The sequence below is a fragment of the Sus scrofa genome, chromosome 17, assembly GCF_054392235.1.
Source record: "Sus scrofa isolate SSC_HxYL_T2T_F1_AM1 chromosome 17, Sscrofa_HxYL_maternal_Yorkshire_Landrace_v2.0, whole genome shotgun sequence".
Lineage (NCBI taxonomy): Eukaryota > Metazoa > Chordata > Mammalia > Artiodactyla > Suidae > Sus > Sus scrofa.
The window spans coordinates 48450331-48472163 of record NC_139399.1 but is presented as its reverse complement, the minus strand read 5'-3'; the positions used below and the strand labels follow the sequence as shown (position 1 = coordinate 48472163).

General features: G+C 42.4%; 1 protein-coding gene and 1 long non-coding RNA gene across 7 annotated transcripts in view; both read right to left on the bottom strand.

Annotated features, from left to right (window-relative positions):
• CTNNBL1 (catenin beta like 1) overlaps positions 1-15438 on the bottom strand; it is a 175189-nt gene extending 159751 nt beyond the window's left edge. For 5 of the 6 annotated variants that reach the window (XR_014831781.1, XR_014831784.1, XR_014831782.1 and 2 more), the window contains exon 1: positions 15316-15415. Coding sequence is in view for 2 of the 6 variants with exons in the window: in XM_085002829.1 (XP_084858955.1) it covers positions 15316-15345 (30 nt within the window). In the remaining 4 variants the exon portion in view is untranslated. 6 annotated transcript variants of the gene reach the window in all.
• LOC146395300 (uncharacterized) lies at positions 1908-9267 on the bottom strand. Its single transcript, XR_014832314.1, has 2 exons — positions 8420-9267; positions 1908-7033 (listed from the first exon to the last, which is right to left on the bottom strand). It is a non-coding gene; the product is annotated as an uncharacterized LOC146395300 (long non-coding RNA).
• Positions 15439-21833: the final 6395 nt, after the last annotated feature.

The following is a 21833-nucleotide window of genomic DNA, read 5'->3' as shown; positions in this document are numbered from 1 at the left end:
GAACGTGGAGCCCAATTTCAGTTAACCAACCTCCATTTTGCTCAAATGGTGGTTTTAAGCAACCAGGAAAGGGAGAAGGGAAATTATGAATTTAAACAAAATGTTTAATCATCTGATTATGGGACAGGCTCCATGAAGATAGAAAGTGATTTGCGGTCTTCACTACAGAATCACCACCAACCACTGGCACAAGTCACGTCAGCCAGAAGGTAGACACTATCTCTTCCCCCCCTCCCCCACTGAGCCTTCTGGGTCTTTATGAGTTCTGTGGGGATGGAAAAAAGAAATCTTTGGAAAAAGAAAAAGTGAGGCACAAGAATCAGAATTTGGCTCCCCAAGTTCATTATGTTGCATGAGGTGTAAAGTTCCCCGGTGAGAAGCCAGGGAGATAATATTCAGTGACTGCACTGGCAGGCTTAGCAGCCTGAGGGTCTTTGAAATTCTAAAGTCTTGTAAAAACTGCCCAGCTCAGGTGGTGCTTAAGCAATTCTTTTTATTTGCTGAAAAGTCCTGTCATCAGAGGTAAGAGATGCATAGAAAATTAGGTGGTGCCCACCGATGGCGCCTCTGGTCAGAAAGAAATCTGTTCCTCTGCAGATATGCTTGTACCATTGCTAATTTGTGTTATCTCTGCCCGTTCAGATCTCTATGTGCTAACTCAGGAAAAAAATGGCCCTGCCAACTAACTCTGACAAGTCTGATGGCAGAACTCCCACTGGAGAATCAGCGGAGACAGCAAAGGCAGGCAATTATTCCTTTTCATTAGAGAGAGTTCATTTTCAGTTTGGTTGGTTTTGTTTTATTTTAATTTTGAAAACAAAAAAGTAGCCATGCAGAGCCACTGCTCACTGCAATCACTTATACAACTGGCAGAAACTGAAATGTCCCCCTCAGCCAACTGAGAAAGATGTCCTGGAAGGAACCAGAAATGGCTGTGCCCCTTTAATTACCCACTGTAATGTAAAACCAGACAAGGAGAGGATGGCCACAGCAGATCTGGGCAAAACAGTGCTGATATTTAATCATCAGTCCAGACCATCTGCAACTGTTTTGCAGAAGCACATAAAGTTTACAGATTCCAAAGCTTCCTACAAGTGACCAGGTGCTGAGGGTCAGCTGCATTGTCCTCAGGTCCACTGCAGGCTGCTTTCTCCATTCTCTCCAGGCCAGGGTGCTCAACGAAAGGCACCATGCCCACGTTTTCTGTGCCAAGCCTGGCACTAGGAGAGTGCTGCTTCTTGATTAAGCCAGAACACAGATTGAATGTTTAGAACTGGGAGATTCTGAAAACAATCTAGGCGGGAAAGCAATTATCCGAGGGCGAGCACAGCTTCAGCTGCGGCCCTCTGCAGCACAAAGGCGACTTCTACCCTCCTTGAAGAGCTACCCCGTCAGGTTGCTCCCCTACAATCTCCGGCCATTCCACAGACACAGTGACATTTTAAAACAACCAAACTGTGCCACTCCCCCAGCTTAAAACCCCTCATGGCTTCCCAATGTACTTACTGACGATAAAAGTGAAACATTTTAGGGTTTCCCATCCTTCCCCACAGCTGACCTCTCTGCCCTTATCTCTGTCCCCTCCTCACTGACCATGCTCTAGCCACACTGCCTCAAACATGACAAGCTTGTCCCCACCTTAGGGCTTTTGTAGTGGTTTTTCCCTTTGGCTTACTTTGCTATTCCCACGGCTCCTCAGATGGCTAGATCCTTTTCATCATTCCTTCTCAGCTCAAATATTACCTCCTCAGAGAGAGAGGCCTTTTGGAACCTTCTGGTGAGCCTCCATCACTCGATTACATCAGCCTACTGTTTTTCCTTCACATCCCTATTTAAAATTAACTTGGTTTTGTTTATCTAGTATTATTTGTTTGCACATTTAGCTACTCTCATTTTGTTTTACTTACTTTTTCTTATTTACTGTCTGTCTTGCCTCCCTCGATATAAGTTCCACAAAGACAAGGGACAGCCACTTTCTGGTGTATCACTCTATTCCCAATGTCCAGTAAAACATCCTGCATTCAGTAGGCATTTAATAAATTTGCTGAACAATTAAAGAATGAAAGCCTCAATACGGATTACTAGTTCGAATGAAATATATTAGTCCTCAAAAATCTGGATTGGCTCACAGCCTGACTGTGAGCGTGTGTCATAATACCCTAGAAACATTAGATGGCTCTTCACCAAGCCCTGGTGAGTGACAAGGAAACAATGGCAAAGGGAGGGGAGACCAAGATGAAGAACTGTAGGCTCTCAAAGCTACAGAACTAGAAAATCTGCAAGCCTTTTGGGGAGGGCCTTGCCAAAACTGTCCTTTCACAGGAGGATCAGATGGGCTGGCAATGGTATTACCAATGGGCTGTGGCCATCAGTTGGGTCTTGAAGGTTCAGCTAAGGCAGGGTACATCATATGAGGCACACTGTAAGAGGCAGTTCCAGGCCCAGGCAGCCAGGGTCCTTCTGGATGAGGTAGCAGTTGGAAGCCAGAGAGCAAATGTATATACTAAGCCGAAAGGAACTGCATGTGTGTGTGTGTGTGTGTGTGTGTGTGCGTGTGTGTGCGCGCACGCACGCACGCACGCGCATGTTGGAAGAGGAGAGGGTGGGGAAAGGAGACACAGGAAATGAAAGACAGAGCTAAGAGCCAAGCACAGGACAGGGACTGGGCAGAGGCTTGAACAGGTCAGGAACAAGCACACAGGATCTCAGGAGATTGCTACAATCTAGATTTCACGGGCTGGTGGAAGTGTGAATTTGGATATAAGACTAGCTTAAAGATATAGGGTCAGGGCAATCAATAAGACAGGTAAATGGCTCCCCTACGGAAAGATACGCAGCCATGAAAGAAAGAAACACTCCATAGAAGGCCAAATAAACCTCTATTTGTGAGTACTAGTTTCTCCTGAAAGACTCCTGATTAACTAATTAGTGATGGTAATTCTCAGATATTCTTCAGTCCCCCAGAGGGTAGAGGTGAACAAAGAGAAGAAATGCAAGATGGAAAATGAAGACAAGTTACACTAATGCGATCACTGGTATCATACAGACTTTGATATCTAACAGAAGAGCCCTAAAGTTTTAGAGTTTATCCAAAGATGATCAAGGATTCTGCCTCATTCATCCAAAAACCTCAACTTGCATGACATCGTTAAAAGAAAGCAAAAAAAAGGCCTCAGAGGTTAGATAAAATCCTATCAAACAGTAACACTAAGGAGTGACAACTGACACCAAAGTGAAGCAGGAAAAACTGGAAGTTGGCACAAGAACTCAAAATCTCTCTAACACTCCAAAGTGTTGTAACACAGGAGTAAAAGCTTTCCATACCTCAGGAGGTCATGAGAGAATCTGAGCATATTAACGTGTGTTCATAATAATGATCCTGAGACAACAGTGTGACCCACTGAGAAAGACAAGAATGTATATGTTTTAGAAAGAACTCCATACACAGTGAGGAAAAATTCAAGTTTTAAATATGTCCAGGAGGTGAGAGACCTGATCATGAAAAAAGCACGGCTCTAAACCCCATTTTATCACCAAGTAGTTGGGATTCTGAGGCAAGTCACTTTCCCTCTCTGTGCTCTGTCTTTCCCATCAGTAAAAAGAGGAGGCTGGAATAAATCATGTCTAGGTCCCTCTTGTTCTAGCACTCTCACTCCACTTCTGAGCTTCTAATCTGCTTGTAAGGGGCACCACATTTTCCAAAGACACCAGATAAAAGAGGAGTTAGGGCAATTCAGTGCAACCTATATCATCGTTTTAAAAAAGTAAACTCATTATGGGTTTCTTGCAGCCACAATTCCCAATGCCTTAACGGTACTATCCTTTTCTTGCCCTCCTTTATTGCTGAGTTTCAGCCTTCTGTTGATTCTTGGGAATCTCTATCTTCCCCTACCCAACAGAGCTACCCTGCCAGAGCCTCCTTTCCATGGTTCAGCTTCTCTGTCAATAATCATGTAACTGAAATGCTCAAGTGTCCCTTATTATTAATATGAGGCACTGTTAGCTGTTCCCATGGAAGCAGTAAAGTTGAAAGAGGTAAAAGAGATAACATGGCAGGCACACTGTAGCTACAATTCTTTTCTTTTTATCCAAAGCTGTAGAGGAAATGGTATTCCAACATGATACACCAGCAGAGGACTGATGTTAACTGTTAATGTTTAAGTCTATTAAAGATCCCCCAAATAATTTTAAACTTAGTTGCTCTAAACTGGATGGAAGATCAAATTAAAATGCAATTAATTCTCAACTTTAGGTACTAATAGAATGAGCACATGAATAAGGCCAAAGTGTTCAATAGTCAATCAAACCTGCCTTTGGAATATAGCCAGACACAGCCAGAGAGAACCATCATAATACTCTGTGCTTGATTTCAAATCCTGCTCAGTTTGGTGCATGACATTGGACACTGCTGGGTAGTAGAAGGGAAGTCGTAAGGAGCCACAGTAGACAATCTGACTACGGGCAGCTGATAATCTAAAATGAGTTAAGAGATGAAAACACAATGCAGATTCCTCACTAGATCTTTCACTGAACTAAGGATGAAGATAACCTAGTTTCTGTTTACCAACTCACAATGGAGTGGGTTCTAAAGTTTAGGCCACCACACTTTTAGATGAGTCAGTCCTGGAACTCTGTGGAAAAGAAAATGTTTTTGAACTATTCAGCTGAAATACTGGAATCAAATGGTTGACCTTGGAGGAGGTAAGAGAATTCCTACTGTACCTTTTCCTAATGCCATTTTCTCTACAGCTATACAAGACTCAAACCAAAGCCAACCACTTCCTTCAGGAACCTTAAGGAAAAAAAGAAAAAAAAAAGAAAGGAGTGATTTGTAAATGAGATTCCTGGCACTAGAAAAGAGGAAATATCTTAGTAATATTAAAGAGGCCTGGGGAAAAGAATTAGCATGTTGATGACATAATTCTTGATGTCAATGACTAACTGTGGTAGAAGAGGGTTATACTTTAATCTATTGAGAACAGTTCTATGTTGCGGCATGTGTGGGTGACAAACTGTTCTCATTTCCTTTTATAGCATTCTGAACCTTAAACTCCAAGGGACCAGTGACCTTGGGAATACTCAAGCAGCTTTGTAGAATTTGAGGAAAACATTTTTTTCTTTCTCTGCACCATATGCGTTGTTTATAATTATACCAATAATAAAAATTAGCAGCTAACATTTACCAGGCACGAACTATGTGTCAGACACTATACTACTTAGCACTACCCACACTGTCTCATTTAATCCTGTACCTTAAAAAAAAAAAAAAAAAAAAAAGATGGCAAAGATAGATACTATTATATCATCTCCATTTTAAAGATGAAGACCTGAGGCTTAAAGAGGTTAATAAACTGACTCCAGGTCACAAGTTACCAACTAGCAGAGGTGGGATTCAAACACAGGCAGTTCGTCGGACCCAGAGGTAGTGTTCATCCACTACGCCACATCAAAAGACATCCAAGATGGGCACACTCAGAGGGTACTCCTTTGAATTATTTTCTCCAACAGTGCTGACAAGCTATTTTGAACCATCCCCATTCTCCAATGTAGTCATTTTTCCATGTGAAAACTTCTCTGTTGGGGTCTTATACATTCAACCCCCCAATTTAAACAGTGACACCTAGCGAGAGACTGCAGAAAGGTATGGCTATCTTCCTCAAGTTCACCTCCAAAATTAGGCATCTCAATAAGACCAGTCTCTAAGGAAGCTGAAATAGGTAGGACTGGAGTCTCTGACCAGAGAAGGGTGTTCTGTTGGCACATGTAGGAAATAAACCCATGTTCCTTGTGCCAATATGAAATCCACAAAGATAAAAAGTAAGACAATCTAGAAAGCTACTTATTTGACAAAGTCCCAAGAGTCTAAACTAAGATGGTGGTGGTTGGAACAGAAAAGAAAGGACTTTCCAACTTCCTGACGGCAGAGCTACTCCTAACTCTGCGCCACCACACCCTGCTCATGCCTCCCTGACAGCAGTGGCACTGTATACTGGATTGTCAGTTTCCCAATCTGTGGGATGTGCCCCATTGGACTGCAGGCTCCATGAGCACAAGAACTATAACGTAAGCACTGTCAGATCCTAACACCTTCTTGCCACCTGAGAGAAAAGCTAGCTCTCTGCTCAAAGTCTTGTATTATCCATGAGGAAAAGAAACTTTGAGGCCCTTCATCTTTGAGAAATAGCTCCAGGGCTTCTTCCAAGTCTGCTGAACATCTACACCCCTGACTAAAATGCAAAATCAGGGGTAGGTGATGAGGGCGTGGGAGGAGAGATGCAGAAAATTATCTGATACCAGAATATCTGGCCAGAGTGTTCAGTAAACACAAGAAACCTAAATCATGGCTAGTGCACTAAGAGTTGTCTATATAAAGGCTCTGAAAGACAAAAGAATGGATGAGTTCCTCTAAAAAGATGAGAAACAGGGTTACAGAATCAAATTCTTGTGAAAAGTCAAGAATAATGAGATTCAAGAAAATCTTTGGCAAAGAGGGGATTTGGCAATCTTCAAGAATGTAGGTTTTAGACAGTCTACAAAATAACTAGTCAGTGCTCTTCGAAAACATCAAGATCACAAAAAACAAGGAAAATAACATTTAAATGCAATGTGGGATCCTTGAATAGAAAAAGGACATTAATGGGCAAGCCAGTGACATTTGAATTAGGACTATAGTTTAGTTACTAATATATGAATACTAACTTCCTAGTTTTGATCATTGTACTATGGTTATATAACCTTAGGGGAAGCTAGGTGAGGCGCATATGGAGGCTCTCTTTACTACTTCACAGATTTTCTGTAGGTTTAAAGTTAGATCAAAATTAAAAGTTTTAAAAAGGAGTTCCTGTTGTGGCACAGCAGAAATGAATCCGACTAGGAACCGTGAGGTTGAGGGTTCAAACCCTGGCCTCGCTCAGTGAGTTAAGGATCTGGCGTTGCCACGAACTATGGTGTAGTTTGCAGACATGGCTTGGATCCTGAGTTGCTGTGGCTCTGGTGTAGGCCAGCAGGCAACAGCTCTGATTCAACCCCTAGCCTGGGAATCTCCATATGCCGTGCTGTAGCCCTAAAAGGACAAAAGACAAAAAAAAAAAAAAAAAAAAAAAGTTTAAAAAAAAAAGAACGTAGATTTCATAGCAAAAGGAACAAGACCTGATAAGGAAGAAGAGGACAATTCAGTAACTGAGATAGCAGATTTGAATCAAACTTTCATGAAGTCTAACATGAAAGCAAAGAAATACAAGGAGTTACCGTCATGGCGCAGTGGCTGACGAATCCGACTAGGAACCATGAGGTTGCGGGTTCGATCCCTGCCCTTGCTCAGTGGGTTAACGATCCGGCGTTGCCCTGAGCTGTGGTGTAGGTTGCAGACACGGCTCGGATCCTGCGTTGCTGTGGCCCTGGTGTAGGCCAGTGGCTACAGCTCCGATTCGACCCCTAGCCTGGGAACCTCCATATGCCGCGGGAGCGGCCCAAAGAAATAGCAAAAAGACAAAAAATAAAAAAAAATTAAAAAAAAAGAAATACAAGCCAGCAAAGGAGATCGTAGAACAACAGCTTTCCAAAAGAGCATATCGGAACTCATGTACTGGTTCATTCACTCAGTCATTAACCAACCATTTATTAGGCATCAACTGCAGGTGAGACGCTCCACTAGGTGCTGCTCCTTGCCTCCAAATTCACTGCCCAGTGTGCAAGGAGGTACATAAACATATTTTGTGACTATGAAAAGAACTCACCAGGGGAAAGGGAGAGGATAAGAAGGTTGCAAAGGGAGGAAATGAACCTAAGAAAAAAAGTCACTCAGGAGATGAAACAGAAAACACTTTGAAATGGAAATATCAATGAGAAGATTTCTTTTTTTTTTTTTTTGTCTTTTTTGTTGTTGTTGTTGTTGTTGTTATTGTTGCTATTTCTTGGGCCGCTCCCACGGCATATGGAGGTTCCCAGGCTAGGGGTCGAATCGGAGCTGTAGCCACCGGCCTACGCCAGAGGCACAGCAACGCAGGATCCGAGCCGTGTCTGCAACCTACACCACAGCTCAGGGCAACGCCGGATCGTTAACCCACTGAGCAAGGGCAGGGATCGAACCCGCAACCTCATGGTTCCTAGTCGGATTCGTTAACCACTGCGCCACGACGGGAACTCCAGATTTCTTATTTACAGTTCCACTAACAATAAGTAATTTCGAAAAGCACTAATCCTAAACAATGATGCAAAAAGAGCCTATTTCTTTTTTTCTTTTTTTAGGGCCACAGCATATGGAGGTTCCCAGGCTAGGGGCCAAGTAGGAACTGTAGCCACTGGCCTACGCCACAGCCACAGCAAGCCAGATCTGAGCTGCACCTGTGACCTACATCAGAGCTCACGGAAACGCCAGATCCTTAACCCCCTGAGGGAGGCCAGGGATTGAAACTGTGACCTCCTGGATACTAGTCAGATTCATTTCCACTGAGCCACAATGGGAACTCCAAAAAGAGCCTATTTCGTGATGCTGTAAAATGACATCATGGTTCGGATAATATTCTCAGAGATATAGGTAAAATGGGGCCACCACAGAATGAAAGATATATTTGTGCACAAGTATTCAGGCTTCCAATAATGCTTCTTTCTTTCTTTTTTTTTTTTAGGGCCACACCCGTGGTACAGGATCTGAGCCACATCTGTGACCTACACCAAAGCTCACAAAAATGCCGGATCCTTAAACCAGTGAGCCAGGCCAGGGATTGAACCTGCATCCTCGTGGATACTAGCTGGGTTTGTTACTGGTAAGCCACAATGGAAACACCCAATAATGTTTCTTATACACACACTATCAATAAAAAACACAACAGAAAAGCTCAATATAAAATACAACAATACCTTAAAAAAAAAAGCAGGTAATAAGAAATATAAATGATAAACCCATGAAAAAAATGCTTATTAAAGCAAAGGAACTAACACTTTATGTACGTACTAAATTAATGAGAAAAAAATTAGATTATGACAACTAGTAGTATCAAGACTGCAGCAATGAAGTTCCCATTGTGGCGCAGTAGAAATGAATCCAACTAGTATCCATGAGGATGTGGGTTTGATCCCTGGCCTTGCTCAATGGGTTGGGGATCCAGCATTGCCATGAGCTGTGGTGTAGGTGGCAGACACAGCTCAGATCCCGAGTTGCTGTGGCTGTAGTGTAGGCCGGCAGCTGCACCTCCCATTTGACCCCTGGCCTGGGAACTTCCTTATGCTGCAGGTGCAGCCCTGAAAAAAAAAAAAAAAAAAAAAAAAAAAACTGCAGTAAAATTGGAACACACACTACTGTTAATATCATAAACTGATAAAGGGTTACTTTCATGTGAGCACCACGTATTGCCTGACATACGTGCAGCTGAGGCAACCCCATCATCTCCTCCACTCCCTCCCATCACTCAATGCTCTGAACTCTTCATTCCCATGCTTTTGCTCTCACTAATCCTAGTCAAGAATGACTCTCTTCATCCTCCTTCACTACCCAGAGAATTTCTATCCGTTCATCAGGGCTGAGATTCCAATGTCATTTCCTTTTCTACAATGACCAGACCAAATCCACTGCCATCAATACATCTCCTCTCCAGTCATATCCGAATCATTCCTTCCCTTGTGCTTCCATAATGCTTTTTCCACACAGTTAGTTGTTGAAGGTCTGTCTCACTCCTTAAATTAGGTATTCTTTAAGATCCAAGACCATATCTTAATAATTTTAGTCCATGCAATACTTAGCACAGAAGATGATGGCATATGATAATTACTAATGACAGATGTGAAGGGGGAAAAAAATACCACAGGAATAAAGAAGTCCACCGCAATATTATCGCCAAGAACAAAGCCTGGAAACCACCTAAATAATTTTAGAGGAACAATTTAGGGGAAAATGGCTGGTCTATTCTTTGAGCAAAAAGGATGCAGACATTAAAAACAACATGAAGACTATGTAGAAACAAAATATTTCTGGCAACGGTAAATTAAAACATAGAACACAAAATGGTATAGGAACAATGGTTACAGCCATGCAAAATACATAAGGACTGTGGAAATGCGAAAATCTTTATTAGATTAGGGTGGTACTTCCCTTTTCTCAAATATTGTCTTTTAATACTATTCCTGTCAGATTATTGTTCTGGAAATCCTTTATTTCAAAAGAAGGAAATAAAAAGGGGAAAGGAGAAACATCCTTCCTACAAACTCCTGCAATCCAAGGAAATGCTATATTACTGACTGATAGGTGACAAGAGAAGTGGGTGTCTGCAATATTACCAAAACCAAGGGTCCCTGACCCCAATCTGCCTCAAAGAGAACACTTCTCATGTCATAAAGCAAGTCATTCCCAAGGAGCCAAACTGCACTAAATGTGAATTCTTTACTGCAAAACTTCAGAGGTAAGAACTTTTTCCAGACATCTTTGGAATTAGCATTAATGAGAATGCCCTGGAGTTCATATACACGCCTATGCAGCAGAAACTTCTCAGCCAAGGTACTGCTGGGCACGCTTCTTGATGAGATGTCTAAGCCTGAAGGCATCAAAAAAGTACATTTCCATATTGGGAACATAACTGGTTTCCTCTTTAAGCCTTTTTCCACCACCTCCTGTCCACATTGTAATTCTCCTGTCTTCTCAAATGAATAGTTAACATATGTCAAGGATATAAGGCATATACTGAGGTGCTTGCTGCTTAATTCTATTACTGGAAGAAGCAACCTCAGCAGAAAACTGGAATCTTTCCACCAGATTTCCCCCAAAGTGAAATTCACTAAACACCCTAAAACTGTTAACATGTTTTGACATTATATATTTTCTTTGTTTACTTTAGTCTCCAAATTTTAGGAAAGAACTGGAAGTCCTATAGTTCAATCTCCTCATTTTACAGGTGATAAAAAATGATGTAGAGAGAAAGGAAGTGACTTGTCCTGAGTCATCCAGATAAATAATGATAAAGGTAGGATTAAAACTCAAATCTCCCAGATTTTCAGCCCCAATTCATTCTTCTACATCAAGCTTTTTTAGCCCTTGAAATCTCTGGAGTTCTTTGCTGAATAATTAGTATCACAGAATCTTAAAGCTAGAAGGGACCTCAGAGAAACTTACCTAATAATCCTCTCATTAGGCATATGAGGAAACTGAGGCCCAGAAAGATTAAATGATTTGTACTCAATATCTTAGGTGGCAGGGGAAAAGTATAACTTAAGCTCAAAATACTGCAGACTAATAGCCATGCGGAGAGAGGAAGAATGTCTCAGTTGGAAAAAATTCTAAAAAAAAATTTAGCTCATTCTAGACCAAGGGGTCTTAAAGTGTGGTCCCTGGGCCAGCAGCTTCAGAATTTTGTCAGAAATGCAAATTCCAAATCCATGAAATACTCACTGAATCAAATTCTGTGGGTGGGGACGTTCAAATGAAACCACTTTGTCCCTGAGAAATGAACTTTAGTGGCTGTACGAAATGATCTTTGTAAATGACAACTATAATCAAAAGCACTGAGAATTTATGTATTCTTCTATACATGTACTATACTTCAGATTTTAAAGTTTTTTAAAATCTGAAAACTAGATTTGGGTATCCAGTTGGTTCCAGTTCTGGCTCTGCTCCTTACTGGCTGTTTTATTGTGGGCAGGTTAACCGACCTCTCTGGCTTGAGTTTCCTCTTCTATGAAATAGGCATGCTACCTATCTCAAAGGGCATGGTGAGAGTTACATGTAAGAACATATCTGAAAGCCCGTTAGCTCAGCCTCTGGCACAGAGCAGGCAGGCAGTACCGCACCATGGCTACGAGCTCCAGCTTTGAAACAGGCACTTTTTTGTACCTCAGTTCCCTCATTTGTGCAACAGGGTTTTAAAACAGTCCCTTCTTCATAGGGTTGTTAGAAGGATTTAGAGGGATGTTGTTAGAAGGATTTAGAGGGATGACACAGGTGTGCAATGCATCGTTCACATCTGTAAAAAGTTCCTGTTCTCAAAGAGCTTTGGGATCTGTTAACTTAGGATCATCCTCATGACTTTCCATCAGAGGACAGGCACATCTGATTTACTATGGACTGGATTTCAGACGGTAACATCTTTTAGGAACAGGAGGAGTGGTCACTGATCTGACAGAAAGAAAACTGCATGAACGATGCACATGGGGAACGAACAGAGCTGGAAATAAGATCAAGATTCTGGTTTCGGTGCTGCCATGACCCCACAACCTCAGGAAAGTCCCTTTACCAAAATGGGATTCACTTTTCATTTGTAAACATAAGGGCTGAGTGAGGTAATCTATAACATCTCTCAAAATTCAAACTCTTTACCATGGCCCCAGAGAAAGGCCTACATAGTCTGTCATCTGCTACATCTCCAACTTCATCAGTTATCATTCCCCTGCTGGTTCACCCAGGTGAGCTACACCAATCCTCCTTCTGATCCTCTAACAGGCTGCATCAGCTTCTACCTCATAGCCTATGTTCTTGGCTATTCCCTCTGCCTTGATCATTCTGCACTCTTTCTTTTTACAGGCACATCTGCAGCACATGGAAGTTCCTGGGCTGGGGGTCGAATTGGAGCTACAGCTGCGGCCTGTGCCACAGCCACTGCAACACCAGAGCTGCCTCTGTGACCTATGTTGCAGCTTGAGGCAACACCGGAATCTTAACCCCACCGAGCAAGGCCAGGTATCGAACCTATATCTTCATAGAGACAACATTGGGTCCTTAACCTGCTGCGCCACAAGGGGAACTCCCATTCTGCACTTTTCACAATGACAATGCCAGATCCTTAACCTGCTGAGCCATGAGAGAACTCTGTCAACTATCAGTCCTTTAATGTCCATTCCACAAAGTCCTTCCCAGACCATATTACCTAAGATAATACGTCCTGTCTCCTACTCCCAGGGGTTATTTTCTTTGCAGCGCTGTACAATAAAAATATATGAAAAGCCACAAACAACCCACATATGTAACTTTAAATTTTCTAGCAGCCACATTTTAAAAGTTTTTAAGAAAATGATATTAATTTTAGTAATTTTCTTTAAGCTAATACATCCTAAATATTATCACTTCAGCATGGAATCAATATAAAAATTAATATATTTCAGTCATCTTTTTCATACTAAATCTTGGAAATCCAGGGTACATTTTATGCATGCAACAGGTCTTAATTTGAACCATCAGCATTTCAAGTGTTCAATAATCACATGTCCAGTAGCTAGCTACCACACCAAACAGTACAGTTTTGCAGTATACCCCATATATCCTTTATATATAACTCCATTCCCGTATATCCTTTAAAGCACTTGTCACAATCTGAACTTCTCATTTACTCTCTTATCTTGTTACTTCCCCACCAGACTATAAGCTCCACAAAAGCGAAAACCTAAACCTTGTCTGTTTTGTTCAATGCTGTATACTCAGTGGATACAGTGCCTTGCCCAGTATATATTCAATAAATATTTGTTGAGCAAATGAATGAACCTCTTCTACTTTTAATATTCTGAGTTAATGGGCTCATCTGTAGGCCAAACAGGCATATACCACTCATTCAACAACGCTCCTATATCCTTTCTTCTTCTCCGTGCAATTTCTGCCTTAAAAAGGAAATCAGAGTTCCCGTGGTGGTGCAGTGGTTAATGAATCCGACTAGGAACCGTGAGGTTGTGGGTTCGATCCCTGCCCTTGCTCAGTGGGTTAACGATCCGGGGTTGCCGTGAGCTGTGGTGTAGGTCACAGATGTGGCTCGGATCCTGCACTGCTGTGGCTCTGGCGTAGGCCAGCGGCTATAGCTGCCATTCGACCCCTGGCCTGAGAACCTCCATATGCTGCAGGTGTGGCCCAAGAAATGGCAAAAAGACAAAAAAAAAAAAAAAAAAAAAAAGGAAATCACGTGGCTGTACATCTCCCATTGCTTACAAGTTCTTTCCCACAATGTCTGGAGTCTCCGCAGTCAGTTCTATGTATGCTGGCTGAAGGGAACTGCGTGAATATAACTGCTAACATTTAGTGAACGTTTCCTTTTTGATAAGCATTGGTCTAAACACTTTACATTTCATAATAGCTTCACAACAGATTTATACGGTAGGTACATACCATCAGTGCCCCCATTTATAAGATGAGGAAACCAAGGTATAGAGAGGTTAAGTCTTTTGTTCAAGGTTACACTGGCCAGTTAGCAGCAGAACAGAGATTGTGAGCAATGTGGGACTCCAGACTCAGGGCTCCTAATTACCCATACTCTACTGCAAAGTTGTCCAATGTAAATGTAATGCCAGATATATGTGTAATTTTAGTAGCCACACTAAAACGCCAGTAACTACATTAAAAAGTCAACAGAAACAGGTAAAATCTATTTCAAATACTTTTTACTTCACCTTTACCTAAATATGATTATTTAATCAATAATCAAAGTAACTGATCTGATCAATATGATCATGTAATCAATACAAAAATTTTACCTTTTTTTTCATACCGAGGTTTCAAAGTCCAATGTGATTTGACAAAAGTAATTCTCAATTCAGACCAGTCCCATTTCAAGTGTTTAATAGCTATATGTGGCTGATGGCTAACAGACTAGACATTCAGGAAGTCAAAAGAGGGGGGAAAAAACTTTGAGCAGGGAGCCAGAAGACCTCAACTCTAATCTCAACTCTTACCTGTTGAGTGACTCTGAACAAGTCCTTCCTACCCTCTGGGCCACCGTTTCCCCACAAATAAGTACTTTGAGCAAGCAGAACAAGAAGATTCCTAGGGACCCATTCCATGCTAATATTTCAAACATCTCCCAACAACTGCAGTTAATATGGTCCAGCTTTCTGGTCCTACGGGTCCAAAGGCCTCAAACAACCCTAATGGGTAGTTATTTACTGTCTCCATTTTATTCATGCAAAAGCTGAGGCTGGAAGAGGGTGATATGACTCGTCCCAAAGCCACAGAGCCAGTCAGCGGAGAAGCTAGGGCTCAAATGCAAGACCAGTGCACTCCCACCACGATCACCAACTCAATGACTGGGGTGAAAAGAGCTCAAGGAGGATGGTTGTGAAGATAGTCTGGGGCCTTCCTAAGAGTTGAAGGGAACCAGGCCCCAAGGCAGTGTGAGAAGGGACCCAGGCTAAAGTTGAGAAGAGGCTGAGGCCTTGAGAAGAAATGAATTGAAACAGCCCAGGAGAAACTCGAGGGAGTGACGTGAAATGAGAAACTAGGACCCAGGGTGACAAAACTGAGAGGAAAATCTGGGCCCGGGGCTGAGGTGGGAGGAAGTGTAATGAAGGGGCTCTGGTCCTGCGATTCAGGCCCGGGTGAGAGTACTGTCCCCCAGCCCTCCTTGTCCCTCATACCTGGTAGCTCAGAAGTTCGCCCACGTCCATGGTTCCAAGTTCTGCCAACACGGGCTACTCTGATTCCCTCCACTCACTCCCAAACTGCGGCCCGCTCAGCAGCGGGTCCAGCCACACTGCCGTAAAGCGCCTTGATCAGGAGCAGCAGAGCCAATGAGGTAAAAGTGCGCGCGACGTGTGAGCCGACCACACTGCAGTAAAAGGCCGCGCTACCGTAAAGCGCGCTGCCTTTGACAGTACTACTTCCGCCCGTATCCTAAAGGGGGCGGGTAAGGGGGCGGAGACTTGAAGGAGGGTGGTGCGTAAGAGAAAGGAAACTAATCAAGATTTTTTTTTTTTTGGAGTTTTATCATATATTTTTTTTAATTTTCTTATTGTTATTTCCCCAATATGATTTTTTTTCTACTGTACAGCATGGTGACCCAGTTACACATACATATACACATTCTTTTTTCTCCCATTATCCTGCTCCATCATAAGTGACTAGGCATAGTTCTCAGTGCTACACAGCAGGATCTCGTTGCTAATCCATTTAATCAAGATTTATTAGCCCCCCCCCCCACACACACACACCCCACCCCTACTTCAGGGCAGCATGGAGGGTGTTTCCCTCTCGAATCCATTCAATGACCTAAGTGATTTTATCCTCTTTTTACCCTCATTTCAAAGATAAGAAAACTGAGGCCTAGAACTACAGAGTCCGTACTATACTTACTAACCACATGTGATAACTACTGAGGACTTTAGTATGGCTGGTGTGTATTGAAACATGCCATAAGCGTAAACAAAATTCTCATCAGATTTCTGAAACTTCTATTGATTATACACTGAAATGATATTTTGGGTATATTGGATCAAATAAAATATAAAACTAATTTCACCCATTTCTTTTTAAATGTGGTTGGTAGAAAATGTAAATTGAACCTGTGGCTCTCTTTGTGGCTTCCATCGTATTTCTGTTGGACAGTGCTGGCTCAGAAAGTTTATTCTCCAAAACCATACCGCTATAACTGGCTGTGAAACCACGATCACATTTCCCTCTCCAGGCTTCTGTTTATTCATCTGTGCAATACCCAGTGGGAAAATGGATGATCTTCTTTCTGCCCAAGTAATGCAAAAAGGCTTTCTATAAGAAAAAAGGTTTTCCCTCATTGGAAGAGAACCATTAAAAGATTGCATCTGAGCCTGAGATTTAAATAAGGCTCTATCTTCAAAGAGTGTTAAGCCTCTCCTTTAGCCCCCTTAGACATTAGCCTCTTGCTCTTCATGTTCATATTTGGCTTAGTCCATTCAGGCTGCTATGAAAAAAAATACACACTGGCTGGCTTATAAAAAACAGAAATTTATTTCTCTCAGCTCTGGAGGCTATGAAGTCCTAGATCAAGGTGCTGGCAGGTTCGTTGTCTGGTGAGGGTTTGCTTTATGGTGCATAGACAGTGCCTTCTCCTTGTATCCTCGAATGGCAGAAGGGGGTGAAGAAGCTTTCTCCCATCTCTTTTATAAAAGCACTAACCCCATTCATGAGGGTTCCACCCCTATGACCTAATCACCTCCCCAAAGCCCCCCTTCCTAATACCATCACCTTAAGAGTTAGGATTTCAATTTATGGATTTGGGGTGGGGGAAGGGGAGCCACAAACATTCAGACCATAGCAGTAGGTATAGTCATCCTCTCATCTCATCTCCACTGTCGGCAATTGTACAGAAATTATTTTTATTCTTCAAACTGCCGAATTCTCTCCTCTTCTGCCTAGCCGCTAGCCCCATACCTCAACCAACTCTGTCTCATCCTTCAGGTCTGAAATGTCACTTTCTTAGCCTAACCTTCTTCAACTCACCTTCAGTCCAAGTAAGAAACCTCTCCTCGTATCCTCTTTCCAACATCTCCTCTACCACACATGTATTTCAATCTGTACTTAATGGTTGATTACTTGTTTACTGACAGCCTCATTTACTGGACACGGACTCCATGAGAGCAGGAACTGTGTGTCATGTTCACTACTATATCTTAGTACAGAAAAATAATGCAGTGACTGGTACAGGGGGAAGTCCCACAAATGGGCCTTGGTGGGTCATGGTAAGGAGATTAGATTTTATGCTAAAAGCATTGGGAAGATGTGAAAGCTTTTAGCGGGAGGGTGGTGTGATTGGGTTTATGAGGGTTTTTTCCAATTTTTTTTTTTTTGGCTTTTTGGGGCTGCAACCATGTCATATGGAAGTTCCCAGACTAGGGGTCTAATCGGAGCTATAGCCACTGGTCTATGCCACAGCCACAGCAACACAGGATCTGAGCCGTGTCTTCAACCTACACTACAGCTCATAGCAACACCAGACAATTAACCCACTGAGCAAGGCGGGGGATCGAACTCGTGTCCTCATAGATAAGAGTTGGGTTTGTTAACCACTGAACCACAATGGGAAATCCTGGGTTTATGATTTTTAGGAATCAGCTATGCAGTCTGCTTTGAACTGAGTTATTTGAGTGTCTTTACCTTGCCTACAGCATGAGCAAAGACATAGATGTTGGACAGGGCATAGGGGGTGTAGAGGGACTTGTGGGAAGTAATGCAGGAGTGGGTGGCTACTGAAGATCAGTAAAATTGCCAGATTTAGCACATAAAAATATAAGACATCCAGTTATGTCTGAATTTCAGCTAAACAACAAAAATTTTTAATATAAATATGTTCCATGCAATATTTAGTAACATACTGAAAGCTCTGGGTCGTTTTCTCTGAAATCCAAATTTAGCTGGGCATCCTATATTTTATCTGGCAACACTCATCATGGAGGATCTTTTTGTTTGTTTTTTTCTTTTTAGGGCTACACCTGCAGCACATGGAGGTTCCCAGGCCAGGGGGCCAATTGGAGCTACAGCTGCCAGCCTAGGCCACAGACACAACAACACCAGATCCAAGCTACAACTGTGACCTACACTGCAGCTTACAGCAAAGCCGGATCCTTAACCCACTGAGTGAGGCCAGAGATAGAACCCACATCCTCAAGGATATACTGGGTTCTTAATCCACTGAGCCACAGCAGGAACTCCAGTGGAAGATCTTGAATACGGCATTAAGATATTTAAATTTTACCTTGATGGGAAGGTCCGTTAATAATTCTTTGGGAACCTCCCTGGAATGAAGCTTGGGTCATTCATCCTCCAGGTCTCAACTTAATGTCTCCACATCAGAGGTGTCTTCCTTGACTGTGAGATCTGTGATAGACCTACCCCTCCCCTCAAGATTCTCTATCAGCATTCTTGACCATTATCTTCAGAACAATTATGATTTGCATTTATATACTTTTTTTCTTTTCACTCTATAGGGGTCTGTTTTCCTTTCCATATTCTAAACTCCGGAAGGCCAGGGATAGCTGCATTGCTCACCAGGGATAACCTTAGAACCTAACACAATACCTAGCACTCCCCAAAGTTGTTGATTTAATAGATGAACCAATCAATCTACTGACTGACTGATACATTTTTGGCAATAATGCTGTCAAACACCTTCGGGGAGTTCCCGTCGTGGCTCAGTGGTTAACAAATCTGACTAGGAACCATGAGGTTGCGGGTTTGATCCCTGACCTTGCTCAATGGGTTAAGGATCCGGCGTTGCCAAGTGAGCTGTGGTGTGGGTTGCAGACGCAGCTCGGATCCCCCATTGCTGTGGCTCTGGTGTAGGCTGGCAGCTACAGCTCCAATTTGGCCCCTGGCCTGGGAACTTCCATATGCTGAGGGAGCAGCCCAAGAAATGGTAAAAAGACAAAACAAAAAACAAAAAAATGAACAAACAAACAAAAAAACCACCTTCAAGTCCCTACCCCAGATCCTAACAGGACGTTATTCTAATTTTAAAGATGAGGAAATGGAAGTTCAGAAAAGCTGTGTAGCAAAGTGAAATAAGTCAGACATAAAAAGATAAATAACATAAGATGGCACTATGTGTACTCTAAAATGAAACAAAAATGAGCTCATGGAGTTCCTGTTGTGGCTCAGCAGTAGCGAACCGTAGTATCCATGAGGACGCGGGTTTGATCCCAGCCTGCTCAGTGGGTTAAGGATCCGATGTTGCCATGAGCTGCGATGTAAGTTGTAGACACGGCTGGGATCTGGCGTTGCTGTGGCTGTGGTGTAGGTCGGCAGCTGCAGCTCCGATTGACCCCTAGCTGGGAAGCTCCATATGCCACGAGTGGTACCTAAAAAAAAACAAAACAGAACAACCAAAAAAACTGACTTGAGAGAGAACAGATTGATGGTTGTCTGAGGTGGGGATGGAGGAGCTGGCAAAATGGATGGAGAGGATCAAAAGTACACATTTCCACTTATGCAGTGAACCAGTCATGGGGTTGTAATGTATAGCATAGAGGCTATAATTAACAACATGGTTTTGCTTATTTGAAAGTAGCTACTTGAGTGGATCTTGAAAACTCTCATCACAAGAATAAATAATTTTTGTAATTATGTATAATGATGTTACCTGGACTAATTGTGGTGATCCTTTTGCAATATATACAGATATTGAATCATTATGTTGAACATTAACTAATATTATATAAATAATACCAAATTTTTAAAAAGCTAACAAGGAAAAAAAAAAAAAAAGAAGAGCTCTGTGTTATTCACCAAACAGCCCCAAAACATATGATAATGATGATGATTTGAGTGTGGCATCCAGGAGAGAAATGGGAAAAGGGCACCACCCAAGAGACCAACTGCTGGGCTGTAACCTTTTTAAAAAATGTAATGTGGAAAAATTATTCCTTCTAGAAAGTTTTAAATAGCTGTGGGCTGCCTAGCTTCCTTAAACTTCAAGCTCTATGTGCTCCAAGATGTAATCAGACTTACTTCCTCCATCTTTCATTGCCCCAGTAAATTATTTATTGGAACAGCCTGTAAGAAAATCTCCTCCAAAAAATAAAAAAATAAAAAATAATAAAACCACTCATAAAATATATTTATCACTAATATTGAGCTCCTACCCTGCAATCATGGGCTGATTAGAAACATTTGACAGTGCTGAAGAACTCCAGACTCCTCCATCTGGGCACTGAATGAGTGGGGAAGAATTACAGGGTAGGCAGTGGCAAGGGGGGAATTTTTTCCGGGGAGCAGAATGCAATTTCTGGGGTTCAAGACGAGTCCCTGTTCCTCTGCCTCTCACTCCCCAAATCCAGGTCACCAGATCCCCTCTACCCTAGTATTTTAAAACAGCGAAAACTGAAATGCAGAGGGTTTCGTTACTTGCCCACAGCCATGGTATCAGTAACTGGCAATGCTCCAATCCAAGCCTATCTGCCCATACACTGCAAAGTAGGGATCTGGGCTCAGTTAACGTTCCAAACAGTGCTGACACTTATGATGCAGGCACAGATGATTATTGAATGCTGAAGAGTAATTATCTCTCCTAGCAGACCCTGGACACAAGGAGAATTGATGTTCTTAGACACACTGTGAGCCAAGTAGGAACTCAATAGTCAGCAGTTCCCATTGTGCAGTGGGTTAAGAACCTGACTAGTGTCCATGAGGATGCAGGGTCGATCCCTGGCCTTGCTCTGTGGGTTAAAGGATCCAGCATTATTACCATAAGCTGCAGTGTAAGCCACAGACTCGGCTCAGATCAGGCGTTGCTGTGGCTGTGGCATAGGCCAGCAGCGGCAGCCCTAATTTGACCCCTAAATAATAAAAAAAAAATCAAAAAACAAAAACAAAAACACACACACAAAACACAGGAATTCCTGTCGTGAAACAGTGGTTAACGAATCCGACTAGGAACCATGAGGTTGAGGGTTCGATCCCTGGCCTCACTCAGTGGGTTAAGGATCTGGCGTTGCCATAATCTGTGGTGTAGGTTGCAGAAGCGGCTCGGATCCTGAGTTGCTGTGGCTCCGGCGTAGACCAGTCCGATTAGACTCCTAGCATGGGAACCTCCATATGCCGCCGGTGCAGCCCTAGAAAAGACGAAAAGACAAAAAAAAACCCAAAAAACGGAAACAAAAAACAAGGACTTAGTATATAGCACAGGGAGATCTACTCAATATTCTGTAATAACCTATATGGGAAAAGAATCTGAAAAAGAATGGAATCAGTAAAACTGAGTCACTTTGCTGTGTACTTGAAACTAACACAACATTGTAAATCAACTGTACTCCAATAAAATTTAAAAAGAAACAGAAGTATGGTGGCAGAGAAGCAGCTCATCCCAGGTGGCTGTAGGGACAAATACATTCCTAATGTGGCTCCCTTGACAAATAGCAGGCCCTGCACTCATGAGAGCCTTGGTGCTGTCCCCTCCTTACTCAATGCCAACCAATAAATCCTACTTTCCTTTAAAAAAAAAGTCCTAATCTTTTAAAGATACATACAACAATCTTTGTATGATGTAGTATGATGACTAAAATTTGTTTCAAAATAACCAAGGTGGGGGTAGGTATGGGTGTGAGTGACAGGGTTATTGACGAAGAGGTTATTGGTGAAGGGGTTACTGGTGAATTGATCATTGCTGAAGCTGGTGATGGATGCACTG